At 48.8% G+C, this 25,000-nt stretch overlaps 1 protein-coding gene across 1 annotated transcript in view; it reads right to left on the reverse strand.

Moving 5' to 3' along the window:
- Positions 1 to 25,000, reverse strand: part of cftr (CF transmembrane conductance regulator) — a 44,028-nt gene that overhangs the window by 5,563 nt on the left and 13,465 nt on the right. Inside the window, exons 9-23 of the mRNA XM_030366296.1 lie at positions 23,478 to 23,570; positions 21,020 to 21,196; positions 20,309 to 20,500; positions 15,371 to 15,465; positions 13,669 to 13,755; positions 12,445 to 13,255; positions 12,082 to 12,210; positions 11,925 to 11,962; positions 10,345 to 10,631; positions 8,279 to 8,358; positions 7,550 to 7,700; positions 4,972 to 5,199; positions 4,369 to 4,469; positions 1,846 to 2,049; positions 1 to 21 (exon numbers count right to left, since the gene is read on the reverse strand). The exon at positions 1 to 21 is cut by the window's left edge and continues 135 nt beyond it. Coding sequence (XP_030222156.1) covers positions 1 to 21; positions 1,846 to 2,049; positions 4,369 to 4,469; positions 4,972 to 5,199; positions 7,550 to 7,700; positions 8,279 to 8,358; positions 10,345 to 10,631; positions 11,925 to 11,962; positions 12,082 to 12,210; positions 12,445 to 13,255; positions 13,669 to 13,755; positions 15,371 to 15,465; positions 20,309 to 20,500; positions 21,020 to 21,196; positions 23,478 to 23,570 — 2,694 coding nt within the window. The remainder of the gene's footprint in view (positions 22 to 1,845; positions 2,050 to 4,368; positions 4,470 to 4,971; positions 5,200 to 7,549; positions 7,701 to 8,278; positions 8,359 to 10,344; positions 10,632 to 11,924; positions 11,963 to 12,081; positions 12,211 to 12,444; positions 13,256 to 13,668; positions 13,756 to 15,370; positions 15,466 to 20,308; positions 20,501 to 21,019; positions 21,197 to 23,477; positions 23,571 to 25,000) is intronic.

Here is a 25,000-nt window from a genome sequence, read left to right on the forward strand (position 1 = left end):
GGTCCTACCCAGGAGACCCACCTACACACACAGAGAGAGAGAGAGACACACACACACAGAGACACAGAGAGAGAGACACACACACACACAGACACAGAGAGAGAAAGACACACACACACACAGACACAGAGACACAGAGAGAGACACACACACACACACACACACACACAGAGAGACACAAACTGACACACACACACACACACACACACACAGAGACACACACACACACACACACACAGAGAGAGAGACACACACACACACACAGAGAGACACACACACAGAGACACACACACAAAGACACACACACAGAGAGACACACACACAGAGACACACACACAAAGACACACACACAGAGAGACACACACACAGACACACACACATTTCATAATATCAGTTATTGTAAAAAGGATACATTTGCTATTCAAGAAGATGGATTTTCACTAAGTGGGGTTGGGTCGCTTGCAACACCGTTTGGACCTAAACTGAAGTGCTAATACAATGATTGCTAAGTGTCCAGTCTAACGATTGGACTGCGTTCCAATCGTTCTTCTAAAGCGATTCCCTACACGCTCCGTGCCTATATCTCTCGATGCTGACCTTCACCTCCATTTTACCCACTAAAGTAAAGACTGCCAATAAGCTGGGAAGGCGGCTTCGTAGGTCGTCGAATCGCCTTGGAGGTCGTGGATTGAGAGAGAGAGCGAGAGAAAGAAAAAGATAGCGAGAGAAAGAAAGAGAGAGAGAAAGATAGAAAGAAAGAAGGAAAAAGAGAGAAAGAAAGAGAGAGAGAAAGAGATAGAAAGAAGAAAAAAGAGAGAGAAAGAGAGAGAGAACGTTTTTACACTGCCAAATATGCCTGTCTTATGCACGCCTTTTTCCCACCATGGGCCGCACGTTTACACTGCCCAAGATAAATCACCGGCTTGAGCTTGCACCCCAATTTACCCTCCCGGACCCTACACACATTGGCGGTTTCATTCTGATGTAAATGCGATTAGACGGCTCCGCAGTTCCAGGGGGCGTTTTTTATCCTCCAAAAGGAAAACACCCATCCTAAAAAACGAGTGGTCAGCAAAATAAAGAATATGTTCGCGTTTTGCACTTGGAAATAGTTAATTTTTAGCCTACACTCAGATGCATACTCATTGTCGCATGCGAGTCTCATATCTCTTAGTCATCATGAAAGTAATTAAAAACATTCGTAGTATTGAAATTATTCTAAAGGGTTCTATTCTCCGTGCGTAGCCCCGCCTTCTCCAGTGAACCAAGAAAGCCGGCCCAGTGACGACGGGGGATTTGACCCTCTCGGTTTTTACGCAGGCAGGGCAGTGAAATCACCAGGCGTGCCGAGCCGCGACCGAACCGGCTTGGCAGTGTAAAGAAGCCTAGAGATTAGGGCTGAACGATTGGGGAAATAATCTGCTGTGTTGGCCAGGACTCCCTTGTAAAATAGATACTGAATCTCAATGGGATTATTCCTGGTAAAATAAAGGTTAAAAAAAAAAAATTAATATCTAATTGCGATTATTTGGACCAATATTGCGATTGCGATTTAATATGTGATTTATTTGGTTTATTAAGTTCCTTATGTTATGTATTATTCACTAAAGAAGCAATAAATCATCCTATAGTATGACCAACACAACATTGGAAGTAGTTAACATATAAATTGCTCTTTCCTCAAGCCAGGCCTATGTGTAGAGATTAATTGATATTATAACATCTTTATTGAAATATTGAATTGTAAAGAAAAAAATAGTAGTCAGTAACAAATCACGGAAAATAAATAAATGCTGTTGTATCCCATGGTGCTTTGGACGAATGGTCCAGCCCTCCTAGACTCACGCTCTGCCCCCCGTCCACGCTGAAGGACACGTTGCTGAGCACGGCGCGCCCGGTCTCCGTGTACTTGGCCGTCAGCCCCTGCACCTCCATGTGCCCGCGGCTGGGCCAGAGGCCGTCCGCGTGGGGGTTGTCGATGACCAGGTCCTGGTGGCTGTCCTCCGACGGCAGGTCGATGAACTTGAACACCCGGTCCACGGACCGCATCTTGAGGGGGGGGGGAACACCAAATAGAAGATGAGCTGGCATGTTTGAGGGAGGGGAGTGTCTCGGTGAGAGACAGGATGCTGTCGCCCATTGTTGAATAATGGTCGGTCTGAAGTTTAACATCGTTGTGGAGTCCAGGAAGGCTAGTTTGTGGGTGGTCGCCAGGGCGTCAGCTAATGGGATCCGTATACGCTGTTCATAACCAAGCAGCATTGTGGGGGCCATAGGAAACGTGTGGCTAAACGCAAGGACTGACCCTGGTGTTCAGAAACAGGGTAGAAAAACCCAAACGTATCCAGAGGACGACATTCTCCAGTCCCACTGCTACTGAGACAGGGTCCTCTGTTGGCAAGCCAGTGGATACAGAGACAAACGTGTAGATACAGAGCTGTGGTATAACGAAATCAAAACTTTCAAATTTCCCACACAGGTGCCCATGAAGACATATAGTATACCTTATGATTGTGTGCCGTTTACACGTAAGTTTGCACTCAACTAAAAACATTCAGCGAAGGATGTTTGCGTTTTAATACTGTATCAAACGGCTATACTCCATTTTCAACAGCACAACTGAAAGGGGATTCAATGGGACTAGGGGCCCATATTTTGCCAGGATCAAGGTTGATGACCCACTACATGGCATTTCAAAATCAGACATCAACATGTGGGAGTTTCTGCCAAAATGAAACAAAGTCTGCCGGCTTCGCTCGTGATATATGATGAGGCCTATTGTCTTGCTGTGTGGTGTTGATTAATGTTATCGTGTTTAATACTTTACTGGAGTTTGAATTTAATTTCCATTTATGAGGACGGATGGGCGGGAGATGGGAGTAAGGTATGGTTAAACGGCCGAGAGAAACTGTGTGTGTGTGTGTGTGTGTGTGCGTGTGCGTGCACGTGTGTTTATGTGGGAGGGAGGAAGGGAGTGACCTATGCGGGTCAGTGGGTAAGTATTGTGGATGGAGTCTCCCCCTCTTCCCAGTCAGATACCAACACAGTGATTCGCCTAGCAGAGTACTCAGTGTGTCTGTATGTTTCTGCAAGTCTACAGCTTGATTGTGTGTGCGTGGTTTCGAAGTGTCTGTGAATGTGAGTGCGGGTGTTTTTGTGTGTCTATTTATGTTTTGTTATCTGTAGGTGTAAGGTTTTTACAAATGTGCGTGTGTTTGTGTGTTTGTCTGTGTGTTTGTGAATGCGTGTTACTGCCCAGATGCATGTACGTCTGCTCTTTCAACTTATGATATTTTAATGCTTAAAGTCGTGCAATGTGTTCTGTGGGGTTAATCCACGTTATTGTGGTTGATACTTTACTGGAGTTTGAATTTAATTGCGTGTGTGTGTGTGACAGCATGCGTGTTGGCGTGTGTGCATGTGTTGTGGGTGTGTGTATGTGTTAAACAGTGGGTGATAAGCTGGGTCAGACAGTTAGTGATTCTGAACGCCGCTCTGGTTGGGTGGATGAATGTATACGTAGTGAATGGATCTGATAAATGGATGGACGGGGGCTTGGACCAATGGGGGAGAAGGGATGATTGATTGATGATCGATGATTGGGTGGAGGGATGGAACAATGGATGCATGCCTCCTACATATTGTTTGACTGCCAGGTGAAGAAGAATTACAATGTAGAGAATGACCCTGCGTTTTCTGCACAAATGACAATAAACCTTGACTTTGGGCTTTATATTATAAACCATAATTATTATAATACATCTAGGAAATCAAACAGCGGCTGGTCTCCACAGGCTAGCCGCTGAGGAGAGCTCCGTTCTGTCTGATAACGCATTCCAAATTTCAAATACATGTGAATGTACCATTCATGCGGCACCATTCAACCCGGCAGAACACCATTACGTGTGGTGTGATATGTGATATGTGGAGGTCAACCCTAAAAAGATGAATGAATGGACGGACGAATATGGGAGCTCAGATGCCAGACTAATTGAAAGCACACCAGAGTGCCATATGTAGAGCCGTTCTGCTGACCCAACTGTTGTACTTGGTTCTCATGCCTGCTGTTCCCAAACAAATCAGCCGAACGACGTCAGCACGAGTTGTTGTGTTTAGCGGTCGTTCCTTCAACACTTTTGAGAGCCATCTGCTAGCGAAGGTCCACTGGCTCTTAAGCAGAGCTCACACGCTGTCCCCCAACCGCGTTGGGCTCCTGATACTTGTGTGTGCATGCATGACAGGGTTTGTAGACATTCAGTCACATGCAATGATATTTGCGTGGGTGTCCATTGTCCATGCATAAATGTGTTACTGGTTCTGTCTGTATGCTTTCGGTGTTTTTGTGTGTGTGTGTGTGCGTGTAACTACCAGACCGTCCACGGTGATGCTGGTGATGACCGCCCACTGGAAGGTCCCCAGGATGAGCATGGCCAGAGCCACGATGATGCCAATGTCCCCTGGCTTATCCTCTGGGGAACACACACACACACACACACACACACACACACACACACACACACACACACACACACACACACACACACACACACACACACACACACACACACACACACACACACACACACACACACTATTGCAACCATAGAGCCAAATACCCAAACAAACATGCTCATTTAACAGAAATAGCCAACTAACACACACTCATGCACATACACACGGCTCATGTCATGAAGGTATTTAAGTGTTCAGCTCTATTAAGAAGCCATTGCTAACAAATTGCTCCTAATCTGCTCCAATCACACACTCCATTACCACTGCGTCAGAGGTCCAGAGTGTGCGTGTGCGCGTGTGTGTGTGCGACTGTGCGCGGCATCATGTTTGCACAGGTGTTGTATACGTCCATGTGATGTGTGTTCATGCGCTTGCTTGTGTGTGCGCGCGTTTCTACTGCGTGTGTGAACCTTCATCTCCCCGCACATCCCCCTCCCTCCCGTCGCCTCCAGCACTCACGGTTGGTTCCCACGGCGATGAAGGCGGCGGCAGTGAAGAAGAAGACAAAGATGGCGTCGCAGCGGAAGAGGAACCAGCGCAGCGTGGCCAGGTAGTGGAACCAGGCGGCGGTGTGCGTGTTCAGGGCCTTGTGGAACAGGGTCTCGAAGTACGCCTGCCGCCCGAACGCACGGATGGTCCACAGGCCCTTCAGAGAGATGATGAGGTGGGAGAAGATGGGGCTCCGTGCTGCAGGGAGAGCGGGGGGCGAGAGAGGGTCACCGGGGAGCTCCTGGGGCTAAACGGTGACGGCTGAACCTCAGCTGTTTGCTGTTGGGCCAGTAGCCTCCATGTTTACTAAGAGCGGTAGCATTAAAGCGGGTTTACTAAGAGCGGTAGCATTAAAGCAGGTTTACTAAGAGCGGTAGCATTAAAGCGGGTTTACTAAGAGCGGTAGCATTAAAGCGGGTTTACTAAGAGCGGTAGCATTAAAGCGGGTTTACTAAGAGCGGTAGCATTAAAGCGGGTTTACTAAGAGCGGTAGCATTAAAGCGGGTTTACTAAGAGCGGTAGCATTAAAGCGGGTTTACTAAGAGCGGTAGCATTAAAGCGGGTTTACTAAGAGCGGTAGCATTAAAGCGGGTTTACTAAGAGCGGTAGCATTAAAGCAGGTTTACTAAGAGCGGTAGCATTAAAGCAGGTTTACTAAGAGCGGTAGCATTAAAGCAGGTTTACTAAGAGCGGTAGCATTAAAGCAGGTTTACTAAGAGCGGTAGCATTAAAGCAGGTTTACTAAGAGCGGTAGCATTAAAGCAGGTTTACTAAGAGCGGTAGCATTAAAGCAGGTTTACTAAGAGCGGTAGCATTAAAGCAGGTTTACTAAGAGCGGTAGCATTAAAGCAGGTTTACTAAGAGCGGTAGCATTAAAGCAGGTTTACTAAGAGCGGTAGCATTAAAGCAGGTTTACTAAGAGCGGTAGCATTAAAGCAGGTTTACTAAGAGCGGTAGCATTAAAGCAGGTTTACTAAGAGCGGTAGCATTAAAGCAGGTTTACTAAGAGCGGTAGCATTAAAGCGGGTTTACTAAGAGCGGTAGCATTAAAGCGGGTTTACTAAGAGCGGTAGCATTAAAGCAGGTTTACTAAGAGCGGTAGCATTAAAGCGGGTTTACTAAGAGTGGTAGCATTAAAGCAGGTTTACTAAGAGCGGTAGCATTAAAGCAGGTTTGAGGAGAATTACATTTAGTTTATACAATTCAACTTAATGTTGAAATTGGGAAAAGAAATTGAAAGACCTTAAATTCAGGGCCATCAAAGCAAAAACATTTACAACCTAGTTTGACGTAGAGCCGGGTGATTATTCGATTTTGAATCGTAATTCGAAGAAATGGTATAAAAAAATGGGTTAATATCAACATGCCAGCATGCACTGAAAGATGTGAGTGTGTAGAGTTTGCTTAAAGTCTGTGGCAACCGTAAGCAGCAGAACATCATCTCTATTCCAACGTCTCAAACTGAGGCCCCAGCAGAGGGGGAGAAGTGTGTTATTTATTGTGCTTCTGTTAATCATTGTTATTCATCAAAACAAATCCAAACTTAATTCTTATTTATTTTTTTCACTTATAGAAACAACTCGATAAATGATAATCGGGTTTGGTTCGAAGAAATCTGAGTTTTTATGTAAGCCCAAATCACCAAGCCCTAGTGAGACAAGGCAAACACTTAAGGGTGGAGATTTCAGCGTTGTTTCTATCTCACTCTATTGAATTATCTTCCCAGATTTAAATTATTTCTCATTAAACAGCTCCTCACTAATTGCAAATGAATCGTACATCCCTGTGCTTCTCGGAATATCCTCCCTCCTTCAGTCTTCAAAGGACCCCACCCACAGTGTCCCACTACATGATTTCACATTGACACACAATTCCACTTCACAAGTGTTTGCTATGGGCAGGAGCCAGTGGTGAGCAGAGCATGTGACATTCTGCCCTGTCCTTTGTGCACAGACAATGTGTGACACACATTCCCCTCTCTCTCTTTGTAGAGGAGAGTCCAGGATGGAGCTGAAGGAAGTCCCAGATCGGGTCACCCTCTCTGACCCGGTCCCGGGCAGAGCAGGGCCTGGCAGAGTCGGGGACGTTACCATGAGGGGGATGGCGTTGAGTGCCGGGCCGATATCTACGACAACACCCTGTCATGTCTGTCAGCAGGGTCTGCACAGATGACCCGCTCTCTTCCTCTCCGCTTCACTCTGGCACAAAAGGTACACCAGCAAAAATAAACCCGGTGTTTCTGGGGACTCTTGACTCAGCTTGACTCGGCCGGCAGACTCAGGGAGCCGTCCCCTAATGGGTGTGGCAGCCCTCTGACCTCTGACCCCATCACCACAGGTTGCTATGGTGACAGTCGCCGGTAGGTCTGCCTGCTGATGGCTGGGCGGGGGCGACTCTGACGTTTGGATCTTTTCTTTTATTCCCCAACTTCCTGCATTCATAGAATATTTTTTATTCCTGCATGGAGGAACCGGTCTAAGGGACACGCACGCACGCACGCACGCACGCACGCACACGCACACGCACGCACGCACGCAAATAGTCTTACCTTCGGCCTCAAGCAGTTTGAGTTGCTGTCCAGTTCGTAAGAAGTACTTCCGGAGGAAGACGAAGATGGCGCCCAAAGGGATGACTGCGATGAAGATGTAGGGCCTTATGATGGACACGGTGAATATAGCTCCCAACACGATTATGCTCAACTAGAGAGAGAGAGAGAGAGAGAGAGAGAGAGAGAGAGAGAGAGAGAGAGAGAGAGAGAGAGAGAGAGAGAGAGAGCCGCGTTGCAGTCAGAAGGGTCACACATTTAGCGTACATTTGTCAGACATTAATCAGATAAACCAGTCCCTTTTTGGCTAATGTTATTGGATGGCTTTAGGGGGGTTATTATAACTGTATTTTTCTCATTGGATATGTAGCTTTACTCTTTTGTGCAGTAGGACTATCTACATTTGAAGCATTGTATTTATTGTAAACAATAACATATCAGTGGCCTTAACCCATGCTGCTCCCGTGGAGCAGCATGGGTTCATCGGCTCCACCGGACGGTGATTCGGCTCCATAGATGTGTAATGCACTGTAAGTATTGGTGAAAAATATGTAATAACTTGGGATTTTTATTGTCTTTAGTTATTGATTTAGTTTTTTCGGTCAGATGAATGTATTTAAATCTGAGATTCACACCACTCCTTGAATTCAATTCAGATGAATTGAGTCATGAGCACTGTCTATTGTTTAGAACACCAGGATAAGACGTGTATGTGCATGAGGCCCAGCCTACCTGTATGAGGTCAAAGAGAACCAGAGGCAGCATGTCGTCTATAGTGGCCATGTCCTTGGTGAATCTGTTCATGATCCGACCTGCGCCGGGCCCAAAACAACATTAGACCTCTAGAACACCAGACACATTACAAGAGGCCGCTTTTAGCACATACACTTACAACAAAAAGGTATATTGAAGATAGTTAATACATACTGTAATTAAAGGTACAATATACTACTTTTTTTTACACGTATTCTATCATGAGGAAACTAACTTCAAGGCTACGTAGATCTACTCCCTCCCCCCACACATACGCAACTCAGACTCAATAACCACATTCAAAAGTCAACTCAAAACTCACCTCTTCAAGAAAGCGTATGACACCTCAGCCCACCCATACCACACCTGACACAAATCAAAACCTGATTTTTATTTTGAATTTATCTGTATTTGGTTTTCTTGTTATTCTTTGTAAAGCGTCTTTGAGTGACCAGATAAATTCTATCCATTAATATTATTATTATCTACGTGATTTGCTCGGACTCTGCAGCAGCATAGATAAAGATCAGCTTTACGTTTTCTCCAGCAGCCCTCGCTGTCTGACGGGTTCAGTGAGACGGGGGGGGGGGCAGAGTGACCGTCGGCGGCTCTTCCCTCGACGCTCTACTGTGCCTTCACACCAAACGCCACAGTTTGGTGTGACGTTTTATCACGCGACTTTGGTCGTGTATGAGGAAGTTGAGTAGTTGTGGAAGTACGAGAGACGTCGGAGAACCCGACGCAGTCTATTCATAATATCATCCTAACCTAGGAGCGGGGCCTAACCTTGGAGGAGGAGGGCCTAACCTAGGAGGAGCGGGGCCTAACCTAGGAGGAGGGGCCTAACCTAGGAGGAGGGCCTAACCTAGGAGGAGGGGGGCCTAACCTAGGAGGAGGGCCTAACCTAGGAGGAGCGGGGCCTAACCTTGGAGGAGGAGGGCCTAACCTAGGAGGAGCGGGGCCTAACCTAGGAGGAGGGGCCTAACCTAGGAGGAGGGCCTAACCTAGGAGGAGGGGGGCCTAACCTAGAGGGAGCGGGGCCTAACCTAGGAGGAGGGGCCTAACCTAGGAGGAGGGCCTAACCTAGGAGGAGGGGGGCCTAACCTAGGAGGAGGGGCCTAACCTAGGAGGAGGGCCTAACCTAGGAGGAGCGGGGCCTAACCTTGGAGGAGGGCCTAACCTAGGAGGAGCGGGGCCTAACCTAGGAGGAGGGGCCTAACCTAGGAGGAGGGGCCTAACCTAGGAGGAGGGGGGCCTAACCTAGGAGGAGGGCCTAACCTAGGAGGAGCGGGGCCTAACCTTGGAGGAGGAGGGCCTAACCTAGGAGGAGCGGGGCCTAACCTAGGAGGAGGGGCCTAACCTAGGAGGAGGGCCTAACCTAGGAGGAGGGGGGCCTAACCTAGGAGGAGCGGGGCCTAACCTTGGAGGAGGGCCTAACCTAGGAGGAGCGGGGCCTAACCTAGGAGGAGGGGCCTAACCTAGGAGGAGGGGCCTAACCTAGGAGGAGGGCCTAACCTAGGAGGAGGGGGGGGGGCCTAACCTAGGAGGAGGGGCCTAACCTAGGAGGAGAGGCCTAAGAGGAGGGCCCTAACATCAGAGCGGGGCCTAACATCACAGCGGGGCCTAACCTAGGAGCGGGGCCTAACATCAGAGCAGGGCCTAACATCAGAGCGGGGCCTAACATCAGAGCGGGGCCTAACATCAGAGCGGGGGCCTAACATCAGAGCGGGGCCTAACATCAGAGCAGGGCCCTAACATCAGAGCGGGGCCTAACATCAGAGCGGGGCCTAACCTAGGAGCGGGGCCTAACATCAGAGCGGGGCCTAACATCAGAGCGGAGCCTAACATCAGAGCGGGGCCTAACATCAGAGCGGGGCCTAACATCAGAGCGGGGCCTAACATCAGAGCGGGGTCTAACCTAGGAGCGGGGCCTAACATCAGAGCGGGGCCTAACATCAGAGCGGGGCCTAACATCAGAGCGGGGCCTAACATCAGAGCGGGGCCTAACATCAGAGCGGGGCCTAACATCAGAGCGGGGGCCTCACCGGTCTTCATGGTGTTGAGCGTGGCGATGTTGGCTCGCAGCACAGCGCTGAGCATCTTCTCGTGGAGCCTCTTGGAGACGGTGAGCAGCGTGTGCACCAGGGGGAGGCCCCTGAAGAAGCCCAGGGCCAGCACGCTCTCCGACGTGGCCACGTAGATGTAGATGATGTAGTAGGCGCTGGTGGGCGTGACGATGACCGCCAGGTGGGTGGGCTTGGAGACGGTCATGTTGGCGTGCTCCGCGATGTAGCTGGGGGAGTTGGGGTTGGCCTCGCTCCTCCAGATCTCTCTTGGATAAGGGGAAGTTAAGGGGTGTTAAGTAAGGGATCATTTATTTGTTACCAGCATTCGTAGTGTTGATCAGCAGAGAAAATTGTCCGCCAAAGACGTTGACGTTGCTTAGCAACTGAGTACGCTGGTGTTGAAGTTATCGGACTACTTCCACTCCTTGACAGTGGCCATCTAAAATGATTCAACGCCGGAGGCTGTGAAGGCCCATGAAGAGACCGGAGCGCTCCACAGCAGGGAGAAGAGCCGTGGAATAAGGGCTGCTTATGGTTCCACCTTCAAGCAGACGCCTTCGACGCAGTCGTGAACCTTTATGGTTCTGCGCCGGGCTTTTAGTGAGCGGACCAATCACAGCCCTCGCTGCTGTGTCGCCTCAACAGAAGGTTACAATATTTGGGAGGTGCACGTCCGGCCCTTGGGGTGGACGCAAGGGGGGTCCGTAAGGACCTAAAGGGTCCGTGACCCCCCTGCGTTGGGCGAACGTAGGACCATAACCAGCCCTTTAGTGATGAACGTGGGACCATAATCAGCCCTTTAGTGATGAACGTGGGGCCATAACCAGCCCTTTAGTGATGAACGTGGGGCCATAACCAGACCTTTAGTGATGAACGTGGGACCATAATCAGCCCTTTAGTGATGAACGTGGGGCCATAACCAGCCCTTTAGTGATGAACGTGGGGCCATAATCAGCCCTTTAGTGATGAACGTGGGGCCATAACCAGCCCTTTAGTGATGAACGTGGGGCCATAACCAGACCTTTAGTGATGAACGTGGGACCATAATCAGCCCTTTAGTGATGAACGTGGGGCCATAACCAGCCCTTTAGTGATGAACGTGGGGCCATAATCAGCCCTTTAGTGATGAACGTGGGGCCATAACCAGCCCTTTAGTGATGAACGTGGGGCCATAATCAGCCCTTTAGTGATGAACGTGGGGCCATAATCAGCCCTTTAGTGATGAACGTGGGGCCATAACCAGCCCTTTAGTGAGGAACATGGGACCATAATCAGCCGTTAGTGATGAACGTGGGACCATAACCAGGCCTTTAGTGAGGAACGTGGGACCATAACCAGGCCTTTAGTGATGAACGTAGGACCATAATCAGCCCTTTAGTGAGGAACGTGGGACCATAATCAGCCCTTTAGTGATGATACATTAAATTAGAATAAACTACTGCAGTGTGTTGCTTGAGTAAATAGTCAAACAATATATTTTCTTCTTCGCAGTATGAATGAGTGATGAATGAATGAATGAGTGATGAAAGTGATGAACTCTAATGAAACATTATACTTACTTAGTGATGAGAAATATGCCTATGACTGATCCTGCAACCTGCAGAGTGAGAGAAGACATATGCACTGTAGAAACAGCACTCGACTTCACAGTGCATTCAGAGTGGAGCTAATCAACGGTATGAAGTTGGATCAATATGAAATATAAATCGTATTTACCTCAATAATGAAGACAACAGCTATGAATATTAAGACATAGACCAGGTTCCTGTTGGTGGTGATGTAGCGCAGATAGGTGTTCCATGAGGTCGTTTCAAAAATGTTTTCGTGCTCATCCGCAAAACATTGCTGTGAAGAGAAACATCTGGTTTTAGTAGAACAAATCAGAAATAAAATTAACCTTGTTTTTACCCATGGGACAATTAACATACTTAACATAGTTCAGGCATATTTGAGCTTTTGAAAAAAAAAAAAAATGCAAATCAACATATTTGCAATAACCTGTTTTATCTAAAGCACGACACTAATCTGATCTCATCTCGCTGTGCCTTCTGGTCTCTCGTGCTCTGGAAGCCCCCCTACCTCCATGTCCTCTTCGTCCACGTCCTCGCTGATGTCGAACACGCTGTCCAGGGACAGGCGGCGGGCGTAGATGTCCAGCTCCGACGCCAGCTGGCACGCCGGCGTGAGGGACAGCTTCTGCCGGAAGGAGGACTGCATCTGCGCGTGGCGCCGCTGGTGCTGGTTCTGTCCCCCGCCCCCGCTGCCCCCGCTGCTCCCGCTGCCCCCGCCCCCGTTGGTGATGAAGGCGAGCACCGACTGGCGCCGCTGGCCGTGCAGGTGCTCCAGGCCGCTGTGGTACATGTTGCCCCTGGGGAGCCCCTCCTCCACCTGGTCGTCCTCCGGCACCACCGAGAACCTCCGCTCCGAGAGCTGGTGCTGCGAGTCCTCCTGCGGGGGGGCGGGCGGCCCCTGGGAGCCCCCGATGAAGGAGAACTTGCGCGCGGCCGCCAGGGGGTTGAGGATGAGCGACTGCTTGCGCTTCTCCGGGTGGTGGGTGTCGCCGATCACGGACGGGGGGGGGCCGGGCTGGCGGAAGGAGGCCTGGCGCAGCGGGTCGGGGGAGCGGAAGGCGGCCGTCTCGTCCACGGACACGCGGCGCAGCGTCTCCGTCAGGACGGAGCTGCGCCGCTCGGCGGTCATCTTGTCGTAGGCCTGCAGGCCGAGCAGCAGGGAGCTGAAGTCGGGCCGCTGGGCCTGCAGCTCCGAGAAGGTGCCGTAGAAGTAGCACACGCCGTTGTGGAGCAGGAGGATCTTGTCGGCGCGCTTGAGGTGCTCCAGCTTGCTGGTGACCACCACCCGGGTCTTGGAGGCCATCAGTCTGCACAGGCACCTGGGTGGGGGGGCATGGGCGGACCGGTTGGACAGGCAGACTCTACGCCGGGTTACATCCAAAGAGACATCATCAAGGTGGCCAGATCTCCCGCCTCTGTCATCACAAACCATATGTGTTTCATATTTTGTCTATAGAGAAATGTTATCAAGGGCGTAGCTGGTTATGGCTCTCTGAAGAGAAAGACAGGCTGGCTTTTACAATGTCCCAATACCTAAATACTACTGTGAAAAATAACAATACAACTTCAGCATTGTACATTGTACATCTTTAGTCCCTCTAACCTAACAGTATAACACAGTTAAACCATGCGCAACCTTAACATGTCAAGTACAACAAAACCTATGTCCTTGACCTTCAAACACTATCCCTCCCCCCAAAGACATGAAAGACTCTCTGTTGCTAATACACACTTTTCAAAGATCTCTTTCTCCGTCACGATGTCCAGGTGGGTGAAAGGAGAGTCAAGGAGGTAAAGGTCTGCGTCTTTATACAGGGCTCTGGGGGACACACACACACACACACACACACACACACACACACACACACACACACACACACACACACATAAACGTGTATACACGCATGCACGCACAGACACACAAACACACAGACACACAAAGCATATGAGAGAGATGATGACAGACAGAGGGGGACAGAAGAAAATATTAATTTGAGTGACTTTGTGACCAAGTGACTGATGTATGGTGTCCTTGTAGTAAGGGAAACAGCTGGAGTAGGCCCAGAGTGATGAAAGCTTTACTTTGCAAGGTTCAATCTGTAAAGTTAACCCCACTTATGTCACCCCTGTTCCCAGAATCAATACATTTAGTTACGCACGGACGCTCCCTGCAACAATTACAGTTGCGATCCATAACCGATCACATGACCCTGAGCGATCGATCATGACCTTTAAAGCCTGCCATTTTGGAACCAAAAACCCACATAAGCGGCAAGTTGTTAGGCAACATTGGAGTTGTTGTTTTTGCTCATTTGTCTTACCTGAAGGAGAGAGTGATTGCAGAGTTAGAGATAGAGGAAGTTAGACGGAGAGATGAGCATGTGATGCGGTTTCCAAGAGAGTGGCTTAAATCAGATCATGAGGAATGATGGAGGTACTTAAATCCCATCTGAGAAGGAAGCCATCAGGCAGATCCCGGACACTTTAACAAATGGATATGCACGCCTTTTTAATGATCTACAAGGGATTCAGGCGAGCCAGAACATCTATCTACTGTGGTTGTAAAAAGCACCACAAGCACCAGCCGGATGCTCACACACACCAGGGAGAACCGTGGCTACGAGAAATCGATTGTATGGAGGGGTGATCAATATTGTGTAGCATCCCAGTGTGCTAAGAGAGAGAACAACACATAGAAGGAAGTGGGATTATCGTCGACGCTACACTCTCATAGCTTATGTTTGTCAACACACCAACAACAGCCTCACTTTGATTAATTGGTTAATTAGTGAGCAAGTTAAGGTCCCTTGTTACCCGCATCTAAACGGGGACAATTGCAGAAGTCATCCATCAGACACTTGTTATGACTTTGACTACGCACACTGGAAAGCTTATGCACCCCGGCTATTTTTAGTAAAGTACAATTAATGGATGACTGGATACCGTTAATAACAGCAGTGACTCATATGATCCCCCCTCAGGCCTTCATCAGTTTATACTGTGAGATAAGTGGTGAGCGTTCCACGCGTCAGCACGGAGGTACGCTGTGTTTCAGTAGCACATCTTCAGCAAGAGTCGAGGGGAAACAGCCACGCTCTGCTATTTTCTAATAGTGCTTCCTGAAAAAAGATGTGCAGAAAGTTGGACCGTTGACTTCATTGGTCAAGGATTTGGGTTCTGACGTCAATTTATGATGTTTTTTTTCTATGTGAACCTGAGCTTAGGTTGCAGACTGAGATTTTTTTGGGGGGCTTGGTTAGAAGTGTCGCTGCGTTGTCTCTACAACAGAGACAACACAGCGATATCAACATGAGTAGTTCTAACTGGAGAGACAGTGAATCCGCGAGCTGCTGTCATGTGAGAAAAGGTGATGCAGTCACATTAAACGAAGACGGGGACAGAGTGCATGCTGACAGGTGTGTGGCTGGTGGTACCTGGCCAGGCCGATGCGGGCCCTTTGGCCCCCGCTAAGTGTGACACCGCCCTCCACCACCGGGGACTTGTCCTTCTCAGGGAGCAGCGCAAAGTCCTGACCAGAGAGGGAAGAAGACCAGATGAGAGGGAGGAATACAAGCAGCAGTACAGAGATAACGTGATCTAGTCTTAGCCTGGTCCTACCAGACTAGATGAGAGGGAGGAATACAAGCAGCAATACAGAGATAACGTGGTCAAGTCTTGGCCTGGTCCTACCAGACTAGATGAGAGGGAGGAATACAAGCAGCAGTACAGAGATAACGTGGTCAAGTCTTGGCCTGGTCCTACCAGACTAGATGAGAGGGAGGAATACAAGCAGCAATACAGAGATAACGTGGTCAAGTCTTGGCCTGGTCCTACCAGACTAGATGAGAGGGAGGAATACAAGCAGCAATACAGAGATAACGTGGTCAAGTCTTGGCCTGGTCCTACCAGACTAGATGAGAGGGAGGAATACAAGCAGCAATACAGAGATAACGTGGTCAAGTCTTGGCCTGGTCCTACCAGACTCTCGTACTTCATTTAATTTGCACAGAGAGTCAGGCCAATCTCCATTAACAAAAATAAATCACTTGGTGATTTATTTGTCTCCATCAGACACGCAGGTGTCTGATGGAGTTTAAAACGATTGGATCTGCCCGGTGCCACTCTGATTCTGCCATAACCAATCGCTAACGTTTGACTACAACTTAAACTAACTCACCACCTCAACATCATTGTTCTCAGCCACTCCCTCTGTTCACTGATTGGCACGGCAAAATTTGGCCGGAGAAAACCGGCGACTATACTAATTGAGCAGAAGTACGTAGGCGGGCAAAGTCAGGCTTATAAAGTCTCCCATTCAAACAAACATATTGAAATTAGGACTCAGACCAGCACAGGCAGCACCAAGGACTTTGTGATGCAGACAAATGTTTTGTGATTCACTAATTCACTGATTTCTTTCACTTTTCTGTGGCCATCTTTTTGCCAAGGTTACACTAAGGTTTCATTCCCTATTGTTTATGTTACGTTTTTTATTCCCCTCAAATTCATACTGCAGCCTATAGCGTAAGTCGAAAACTCTTGACATTTTCAGGTGTGGTTACCAATAACCCCCATTACCCATAAATCCACATTTATGGTACTGCACCCAAAGGTGGCGCTATTGTAAATAATCATGAATTAGGCTTATTTTTCCTCACCAGACTGACCTGGACTCAAAATTCTTTCATAATATTAATCTCTAAAATCAGATGCATCTTTTTCACCCTAGTCTTCTGCCCTACATTTTTTTAATTTTCCCACAATTTCATAGAAAAGCCAAACATCCACAGTCTCAACCCATTTAGCCTATATGACCATTTTGTTATTGTATAACTACCTTAAGGCTACCATTAGGTGGCTACCATTAACAGTGCACATTTTCGGATCTATACTCTTTTAAGAAAGCCCTTAATTCTCTTGTGAAATGTGTGCTTGGAGTTTTCTTGATGTGTGCTTATCAACCGACATTTTCACCATGTGAATGAGGCTTCATGCAGTTCAGGAATGTCAGTGGCTGAACGGGATAATGCTGTGTAATGGTGATCCTTAGGTTGAGAGTTCGATTCCCTATTAGACAATGCTGAACATGACATTCGGCCATTGCTCTGCAGCCCAGTCACCTGAAAGCCGTGGCAAAGTATGGCATTAAGAGGAACATCAACATCTTTCCTTCATAATTATATGTCATATTTAGATATCTTCCATTAGTGTGTTCTTGACTTTTCATTTTGCTCGGACCCCGTTAATCACCGCTTGCGGTTATACTTATATTTGTAATTATTAGATTGCCATGAACATGGTCAGAGGGACAAAAAGGAACGATTGCGTTTTGCATCTTCCTTTGAATGAACAGGGACGGCTGGAAGTGGTTTCCAGTGAGTATGCCGTGGCGTGATGGCACAGAGCGGGGGCATCTCACTGAGGGTAACCCAGACCCTGTGGGCGTACCGCCACACCAGTCTTTACAACAGTCACTGTGATGACGCTAAACCAACATTAATACCACAGGCCATGAGGGTAGCGTCACCTCCCCCGAAACAAGCCTCCGCCTACCGCGCTCCCTCTTCCAGAGTGATAGGAGTACCGGCTCCGATACTTGGATTAGAAGCGTATTTTTAACTAATAGACCCTTTTCTCAGATGCATCGTCGTAGAAAACACACACACACACACACACCCAAACACACACACACACACACACACACACACACACACACACACACACACACACACACACACACACACACACACACACACACACACACACACACACATCAATGTAAATATCAGATTCATTATGTTGCGTCAGCCAAGAACCCACACGGGTGTCCCCCATAATAACACTCATTATGGTCTGCTGCTTCTATGTTCCAGGGTACATGGTCCTCACTGGTCCAGTCTCCCCGTGGTGCGGCACATAAAGGGGGCCGTGATTAGTGTTACGAGCTGCACCAGTGTGTATCATACCAAGATGAAAAAGGGTCTATTGACCTTATTATTGAATTGTATTTATTAGACTGAAATCTATTGGATATAAGGCCCCTGTAAAATAATTAAGAAAGTGGCTATCAGAGTATTGGTTCACTGTTTAATGTGGTCAAAATAAGATATCCTGTACACTGGCTGCTTGCAAGTACTGTAAACTGTTTATATTTGGAATGACAACGTCAGCGTCAGGGCACTAGGACCCAGAGAAGGAGACCTCGACGTGGGCAGGTTCCACATGTTACAATATCCAAGACCTGACTTCATATGGTGAGCCTCAGTGGAGCAGCAGGCAGTGTGGCTGTGGAACTGTTAAGTACCCTTAAACTACTGGGACCATAAGTTTAGTACCCTTAAACTACTGGGACTTCATAAGCTCTCCTCTTGCAGTGCAGCTTGAAAAGTGCTCAGAACCTGGTCCTCACATTTGGATGTCTAACAGTTAAAGTAAAAGTAACTGACAGTTACTCTTTTTAAAAACATATATATTTGTGTATATAGATAATATGGTTGGGTCATATCATATATTTGTTTTGCTATGTTTGCATTCATTATTGTTTGTATACCCATCCTTCTGCAGCTAAAGGTACTCTATAGCCTTAGTAAAATGACAAATAGTAAATGAATACGTAATACAAAGATGTGAACGATAAAACATGGCAAATACAACAAATAACAAATTCACCCAGGCCAGAACGTTTAGTGTGCCGACAGACAGGACAGGACATCAAAACAAACAGGACAGTACGAGACGCCGCCGACCAATACTGTGACCCAAACCAAAGCGGGACACTGAGGGAGGACGGCGCAGGAATGAAGTGAAGGATTAAGTCTACCTTATTCCTTTAAACACAAAAGGTTCCCATCTTATTCCTTGAAACACAAAACCTCCTACCTTCTTATCTGCCGCTTCCGCTCCCCTGCAGGCAGGCCACAGGGAGTTAAGTTAACGGGTGTTTAATGGCCTGGCCAGCAGGGCCAGCTGGTAAAAGGCATATTGGGAGTCGAGTAGCCGAACAAAGCCAGCCAGCTAGGCTAGCAGCTAGCGGCTAGGGGCTAGCAGCTTACTTGGGGTTTGAACAGAGTTGGGGGGGGTTGGGGGACCACCCAGGGCTGTGTTGTCTGGTGTTTCAACAAGGTGGGGGGGGGGGGTCTGGATCACTGCCAGGTCCGCCCCTAGCCCCCCACCAGGGGGTTGCCGTGGTGATTCCCCTTGTAGGAGGAGCACCTGATCTTCATGGCATTGGGTCTAGACGTGTCCCTTTGGTTTGGGTCTCCCCCCCCCCCACATGACTGGTGACTCATGATGACTGTGTGTATTGTGCCATAGACCATGATTTGCATTACACACAATGGCACACCATGACAGCAGTGGTGTTTACATAAGTTAAGCGGAGTCCTCATCATCTCCCTCTTTCGGTCTTGGAGGCCTGCTTCATGTCGTGTCAGGGTGTGTCATGTGGTTGTTTTGTTGGAGCCTTTCAATAGCGCAGAGCGGGCTGTTTGCTGTGACATCAGACCGGTGTTTAGCCTAAACGCTGGAAGTGACGCCAAGGGGAGAGGGAGGCCGTCACTGGGGGAGGTTGTACTAGTCTGCGCCCGCGTCAGATCACGGATGATGGGCTGTCCTCATTGAAGTATCGCGAAGACATAGACGTAGATGACACATATGTGTGTGTGTGTGTGTGTGTTTATACGAAACAATTCCTTCTGAATGTGGATCACACTGTTGAAAGCACTTAACCAAAGGACCGGCTCAGTCCACTGTAGGCCCTTCACTGTAGGGGTTCCAGCGCTCATCATCGGTCAGTCAGGAACCCCCTCATTGTCATGTTCATGAAATGCAACCGGCAAGATGATATCCCATCTCCATGGCAACAGCAGACGGCCCCAGTGTGAGCTGGGACCGTCCGCCCCAGCTCACACTGGAGGTCGGAACGAGAAGAAGCCATCACTCAACACTGAGACTCAGCAGAAAGTGCCCTGTTGTGTACTAATCTCTCTCTCTCTCTCCCTCTCTCTCTAGATCTCCCTCTCCCTCTCTCCCTCTCTCCCTCTCTCCCTCTCTCCCTCTCTCTCTCTCTCTCTCGCTCTCTCTCTCATCTATTTAAACTGTAACTCTCTTTCTCTATCCCTGTAATTACTACTCTCTCTCTCTCTTCATCTCTCCCTCTGACTCTATCCCTCTCTCTTTCTCTCTCTCCCATGTGATCACAGTCCTTTCTGTCTCATTCTCCCCCCCTCCCTCCCTCTCTCTCCCCTATTGCACATATGATTCCTCTGTCCACTCAGCTCTCTTGCCCCTAAGACCCCTGAACACAAACATGCAGCTTTTGTTTACCCCAGCAGGACAACAGTGAAGCCCCAGACAGGACGTGACGTCAGTACCTCCTCCAGCTGACAGGCCTTGATGATGGAGGTGTATCGGAGCTCGTCATAGGTCAGGCCAAACAAGATGTTGTCACGGATGGTTCCGGGCATGATCCAGGATGTCTGGGGGCAGAAGGAGATCCGCCCGCTGTGTCGGATCTTCCCTTCCGACGGAACCAGCTCTCCCAGGATCATCATGAGCAGAGAGCTCTGGAACCAGAGCCAGGGGCAAGTCAGTCCAAGAAATGTCCACGCACACACACTCTGACGCACACACACATAGACACGCACGTGCGCATGTGCCCGTACATGTGCGCCTGCATGTACGGGCACATGCAGGCGCACATGCACACATACGAACACAATCACCCACACATATATGCAAATACATAGACATACATACACAAAGTACACCTCTCCTTCCAAAGTACACCTCTTCTGCCCGTCATTTTCGCATCAGATCAGGTATTTTGCTATTAAGGGCTGATTATGGTTCCAAGTTCACGCAACGCTATGACCACGCAGACGCTTCGACGCAGTCGTGAACGTTTATGGTTCTGCTGGTTTAGAAAGTGGACCAATCACAGCCCTCGCTGCGGTGTCGCCACGACGGAACGTTAACATTTTCGGGAGGCGCATGTCCGGCCCTTGTGGTGGACGCAAGGAGGGTCCACGAGGGCCTAAGGGGTCCGTGACCCCCTTCAGTCTTGGGGAGGTTGTGCTGCCCACCTTCCCTGATCCAGTAGAGCCGGCCACCGCCAGCATCTGGCCCTTCTCCAGGTACAGGCTGATGTTCTTCAGCACCGGCGTGACGTACAGGTTGGTGAAGAAGAGACCCGCGTCCCCGTTGGGGGGCCCGCTGGCCTTGTTCTCCTGCTTGATCTTCTCAAACAGTTCCCCGATGCCCTGTTGAAGGAGGAGAGGAAGAGGAGAGGAAGAGGAGGAGAGGAGGAGGAGGAGAGGAAGAGGAGGAGAGGAAGAGGAGGAGGAGGAGAGGAGGAGGAGGAGAGGAGGAGGAGAGGAGGAGAGGAGGAGAGGAAGAGGAGGAGAGGAAGAGGAGAGGAGGAGGAGAGGAGGAGAGGAGGAGGAGAGGAAGAGGAGGAGGAGAGGAAGAGGAGGAGAGGAGGAGGAGGAGAGGAGGAGGAGAGGAGGAGAGGAGGAGGAGGAGGAGGAGAGGAGGAGAGGAGGAGGAGGAGAGGAAGAGGAGGAGAGGAGGAGAGGAAGAGGAGGAGAGGAAGAGGAGGAGGAGGAGAGGAAGAGGAGGAGGAGAGGAAGAGGAGGAGGAGAGGAGGAGGAGGAGAGGAAGAGGAGGAGAGGAGGAGGAGAGGAAGAGGAGGAGAGGAAGAGGAGGAGAGGAGGAGGAGAGGAGGAGGAGGAGAGGAAGAGGAGGAGAGGAATAGGAGAGGAATAGGAGAGGAGGAGAGGAAGAGGAATAGGAGAGGAGGAGAGGAAGAGGAGAGGAAGAGGAGGAGAGGAGGAATAGGAGGAGGAAGAGGAGGAAGAGAGGAAGAGGAGAGGAAGAGGAGGAGAGGAGGAATAGGAGGAGGAAGAGGAGGAGAGGAAGAGGAGAGGAAGAGGAGGAGAGGAGGAATAGGAGGAGGAAGAGGAGGAGGAGAGGAAGAGGAGAGGAGGAGAAAGGAGGAGTTAGTACCACTAGAGCACATAATGAAATGCAATCAGGTGAACTTTTTATCAAACATTTTAAAAGTATTCAAAGTCTGTCAACTTGTTTCATGCATCTTTCGATTCTGTTATATTGTGCACAAAACAACATGCCTTTAAAAAAGAGAAATACATTCCGTAAATACAGACAGAATACATTCAAAGTAAATTTCTCCGATTTACTTCACGAGGCTAAGATTCAGTGTGTGTATGAGGGTTTACTTTGTGTTTGCTTGTGAGGGGTGAATAATGGGATTCATCCCACTTTAAATACCTAGATGCTGCATTGCGTAACACAGCCCATTCCCGTTGTCCTTCTGAGGCCCTAAAGAGGCTTCCCAAAGGCTTCCCAGTGTTGTCCATTCAATCTGTCACCACAATCCTATACATCATGGGTTGACACGTCTATCCACTGGAGAAAAGAGGAAGCTGTCATGACGAGGTGGTTTAATTATTGACCTCTACAGTCTTTTTTATGGGTCAGTGGGGTTGCTGTGGTTCGTCTACGAGTCGACCCGTGTAATTCACATTCAAATGAGCTGACGTGCGTGCTGTCAACAGTAAAGAAAGGAGACCCCCTGACCCACTCTAAGAACGATATGCTGCTAGGAAGAGCAGTGTACAAAGAGGGCATCCAGGAATAAGCGGGTGTTCAGGATTCCCGATCTAAAAAGCAGATGAAGAAGTTTCCCAGCAAAGCGAAAGCATAATGATGCAAGCTCCTTTTTCTCACGGTATCGGGAGGTCAATAAATCACACCTGTGTGCACTGGTAGGTTTATGGGCACAACTACAATGAGTTGGCTCTCCACAGGTGATAGCCACAAATCAATCCATTATCTGGGGAAGCATGATGGGAATAGAAGTCCCCTGGTTCTTTAATCTGTTTGCCTGTTATATTGACCACTATGTGGTGACTGTGTCTCGGTTAGCGAGGAACCTGGGTGTGACAGGGGACGACCGGCTCTCAACCTCATTTCATGTTCTACAACGTCAGGAGGATACTTCCGTTCCTAACCCACAAGGCCACGCAGATCTCGGTCTCTTCCCCTCGCGGCTAGACTTCACCTATACTGGTTATGTCCAGATCAATGTCTCCCGAAGCAACCAACGGTTAGCCTGGAAGTCCAGACCCACATCTAGAAAGCTGTAGGGTCTGGCAACGAGCAATGAAAATGGCCGAACTTGAGGGGCGGATCAAGCATGCATTTGAAAATATCACTGCACGCAATTAGATAACCCTACGACCAATCAGAAGAATAGAAGGGGTGACGTATCCAGACCAGTGGAGCTAACCAATAGATAGGACTGTTGAAACAGTTCCGCCTTCGGCCCACCTATATCAGAAAAACCGATGTGATTGGTTAATGTTCTGGGCCAGGGGAATCGGGGAGTGAGTATTTTGCTCGTTCCCAGAGTGACTCGCTGAGCAAATTCAAATTGGGCTCTCGCGAGAACTCTGGATTTGCAGGGTAACCAACGATATGGTTACCGTAGCGATGAGTGAAGTTATTACACAAACACACCTCGTCCCAGGATGCAGAGACGTTGTCGAGCTCCAGCTCTGTGGTGGTCAGGTTGTACTCCAGTGCCCGGTGTTCCTCCTTTAGCAGGAAGTCCTGGAAGGGAGATACACACACCACCATGAAGACGCTGCTGAACATAGAAACACACAGGTCAGACGCACACAGTGCCACACACACAGCTCACGTAGGGATTGGGCTTCGCGGGGTTTGTTTACTGGCGTTGCTATGGTTACCGGTCTTGTAAGACAATTCTCCCGCACAGAGCAGAACTGTGGCCTATTCTACACATTTTAATTTCCTTAATTCTAATTATATTATTCATTTTTACTGAATTTGTTCTTTATTACTGAAAAAAATAATAATAATTGGTGTTGCTGGTGTGCAACACCGAGTAATCGGTGTTGGCCTCAACACCGGTAACACCGGTAATACCGTATACCGCGGCAACCCTAGTGTGTGTGTGTGTGTGTGTGCCAGTGCATGTGTGTGTGTGCCAGTGCATGTGTGTGTGTGTCAGTGCATGTGTGTGTGTGCGTGTGTGTGTGTGTGTGTGTGTGTGTGTGTGTGTGTGTGTGTCAGGGTGAATTGTGTCACTTCACCCGCCACTGTGTTGGGTAATACTTTCCAGTCCGGTCCGATCAAATTTGCATATTTAATACATTCGTCATACGGCGCTGCACAGTTCCATAACCGTAACTGTCAACATCCGGCCCCCTTCTTCTTCTACACCTCTTTTGCTGAACTGCGACTGTCAACATCCGGGATAATATACCAGTAACAGGGCTCTCAAGTCTCACGCATTCAGCGTGAGACACGCGCAATTCACACGCCACACTCAACAGTGGGAGGGTAGGAATCAAATGGGTTTCCCGTACGTCGGGTAACCAGACATCCTATTTTGCCCGGACATGCACTCTTTTTGAGACACTTGTGTGGCGAAAAATGTGTGGCGGAATTTCAAAATCGTCCGGGATTTTATTAAAGCCTCATACATGTTCACATTGAATTTGCGTTGCGTTTCTCTGGGTCGTTCACAAACTAGTTAGGCTACGCCCTCCCCTACTCAGTTCTGTTCGCGTTACATTGGTGGAAGTGAGTAGGGGGAGTGGTTAAGTAGAGCCTTCAGATTGGACGGTTTGACTTAGGCCCCGTCCACACAAAGCCGATTTCATGGCGAAACCGCAAAGGTCTTGTACGGTTCGGCCTTCCGTCCACACGAAGCCGGCGAACCCACTGACCGAAACCGCAAACTTCTGAAACCACCCTCGGAGGTGGTTTCAAATCTACCCGGTTTCGTTTTGGATTCGTGTGGACGCCTGAAACCGACTGAAACCGTAAACCATGACGTCATCGCCCCACCCCTCGACCCTCTAGCCAATGACTGTTAAGCCCGCGGAGTCTCAGAACTCACAACAACAAAGATGATGGCGGACTACAGGCTTGTAATCGTTCTGCAGCAGATCATGTCCCTTGTTCGGTTGGTAAGCCATTATTTATTGAGACTGTTGACTGACTGTTTGTTT

This window comes from Gadus morhua, chromosome 9 (genome assembly GCF_902167405.1).
Source record: "Gadus morhua chromosome 9, gadMor3.0, whole genome shotgun sequence".
NCBI lineage: Eukaryota > Metazoa > Chordata > Actinopteri > Gadiformes > Gadidae > Gadus > Gadus morhua.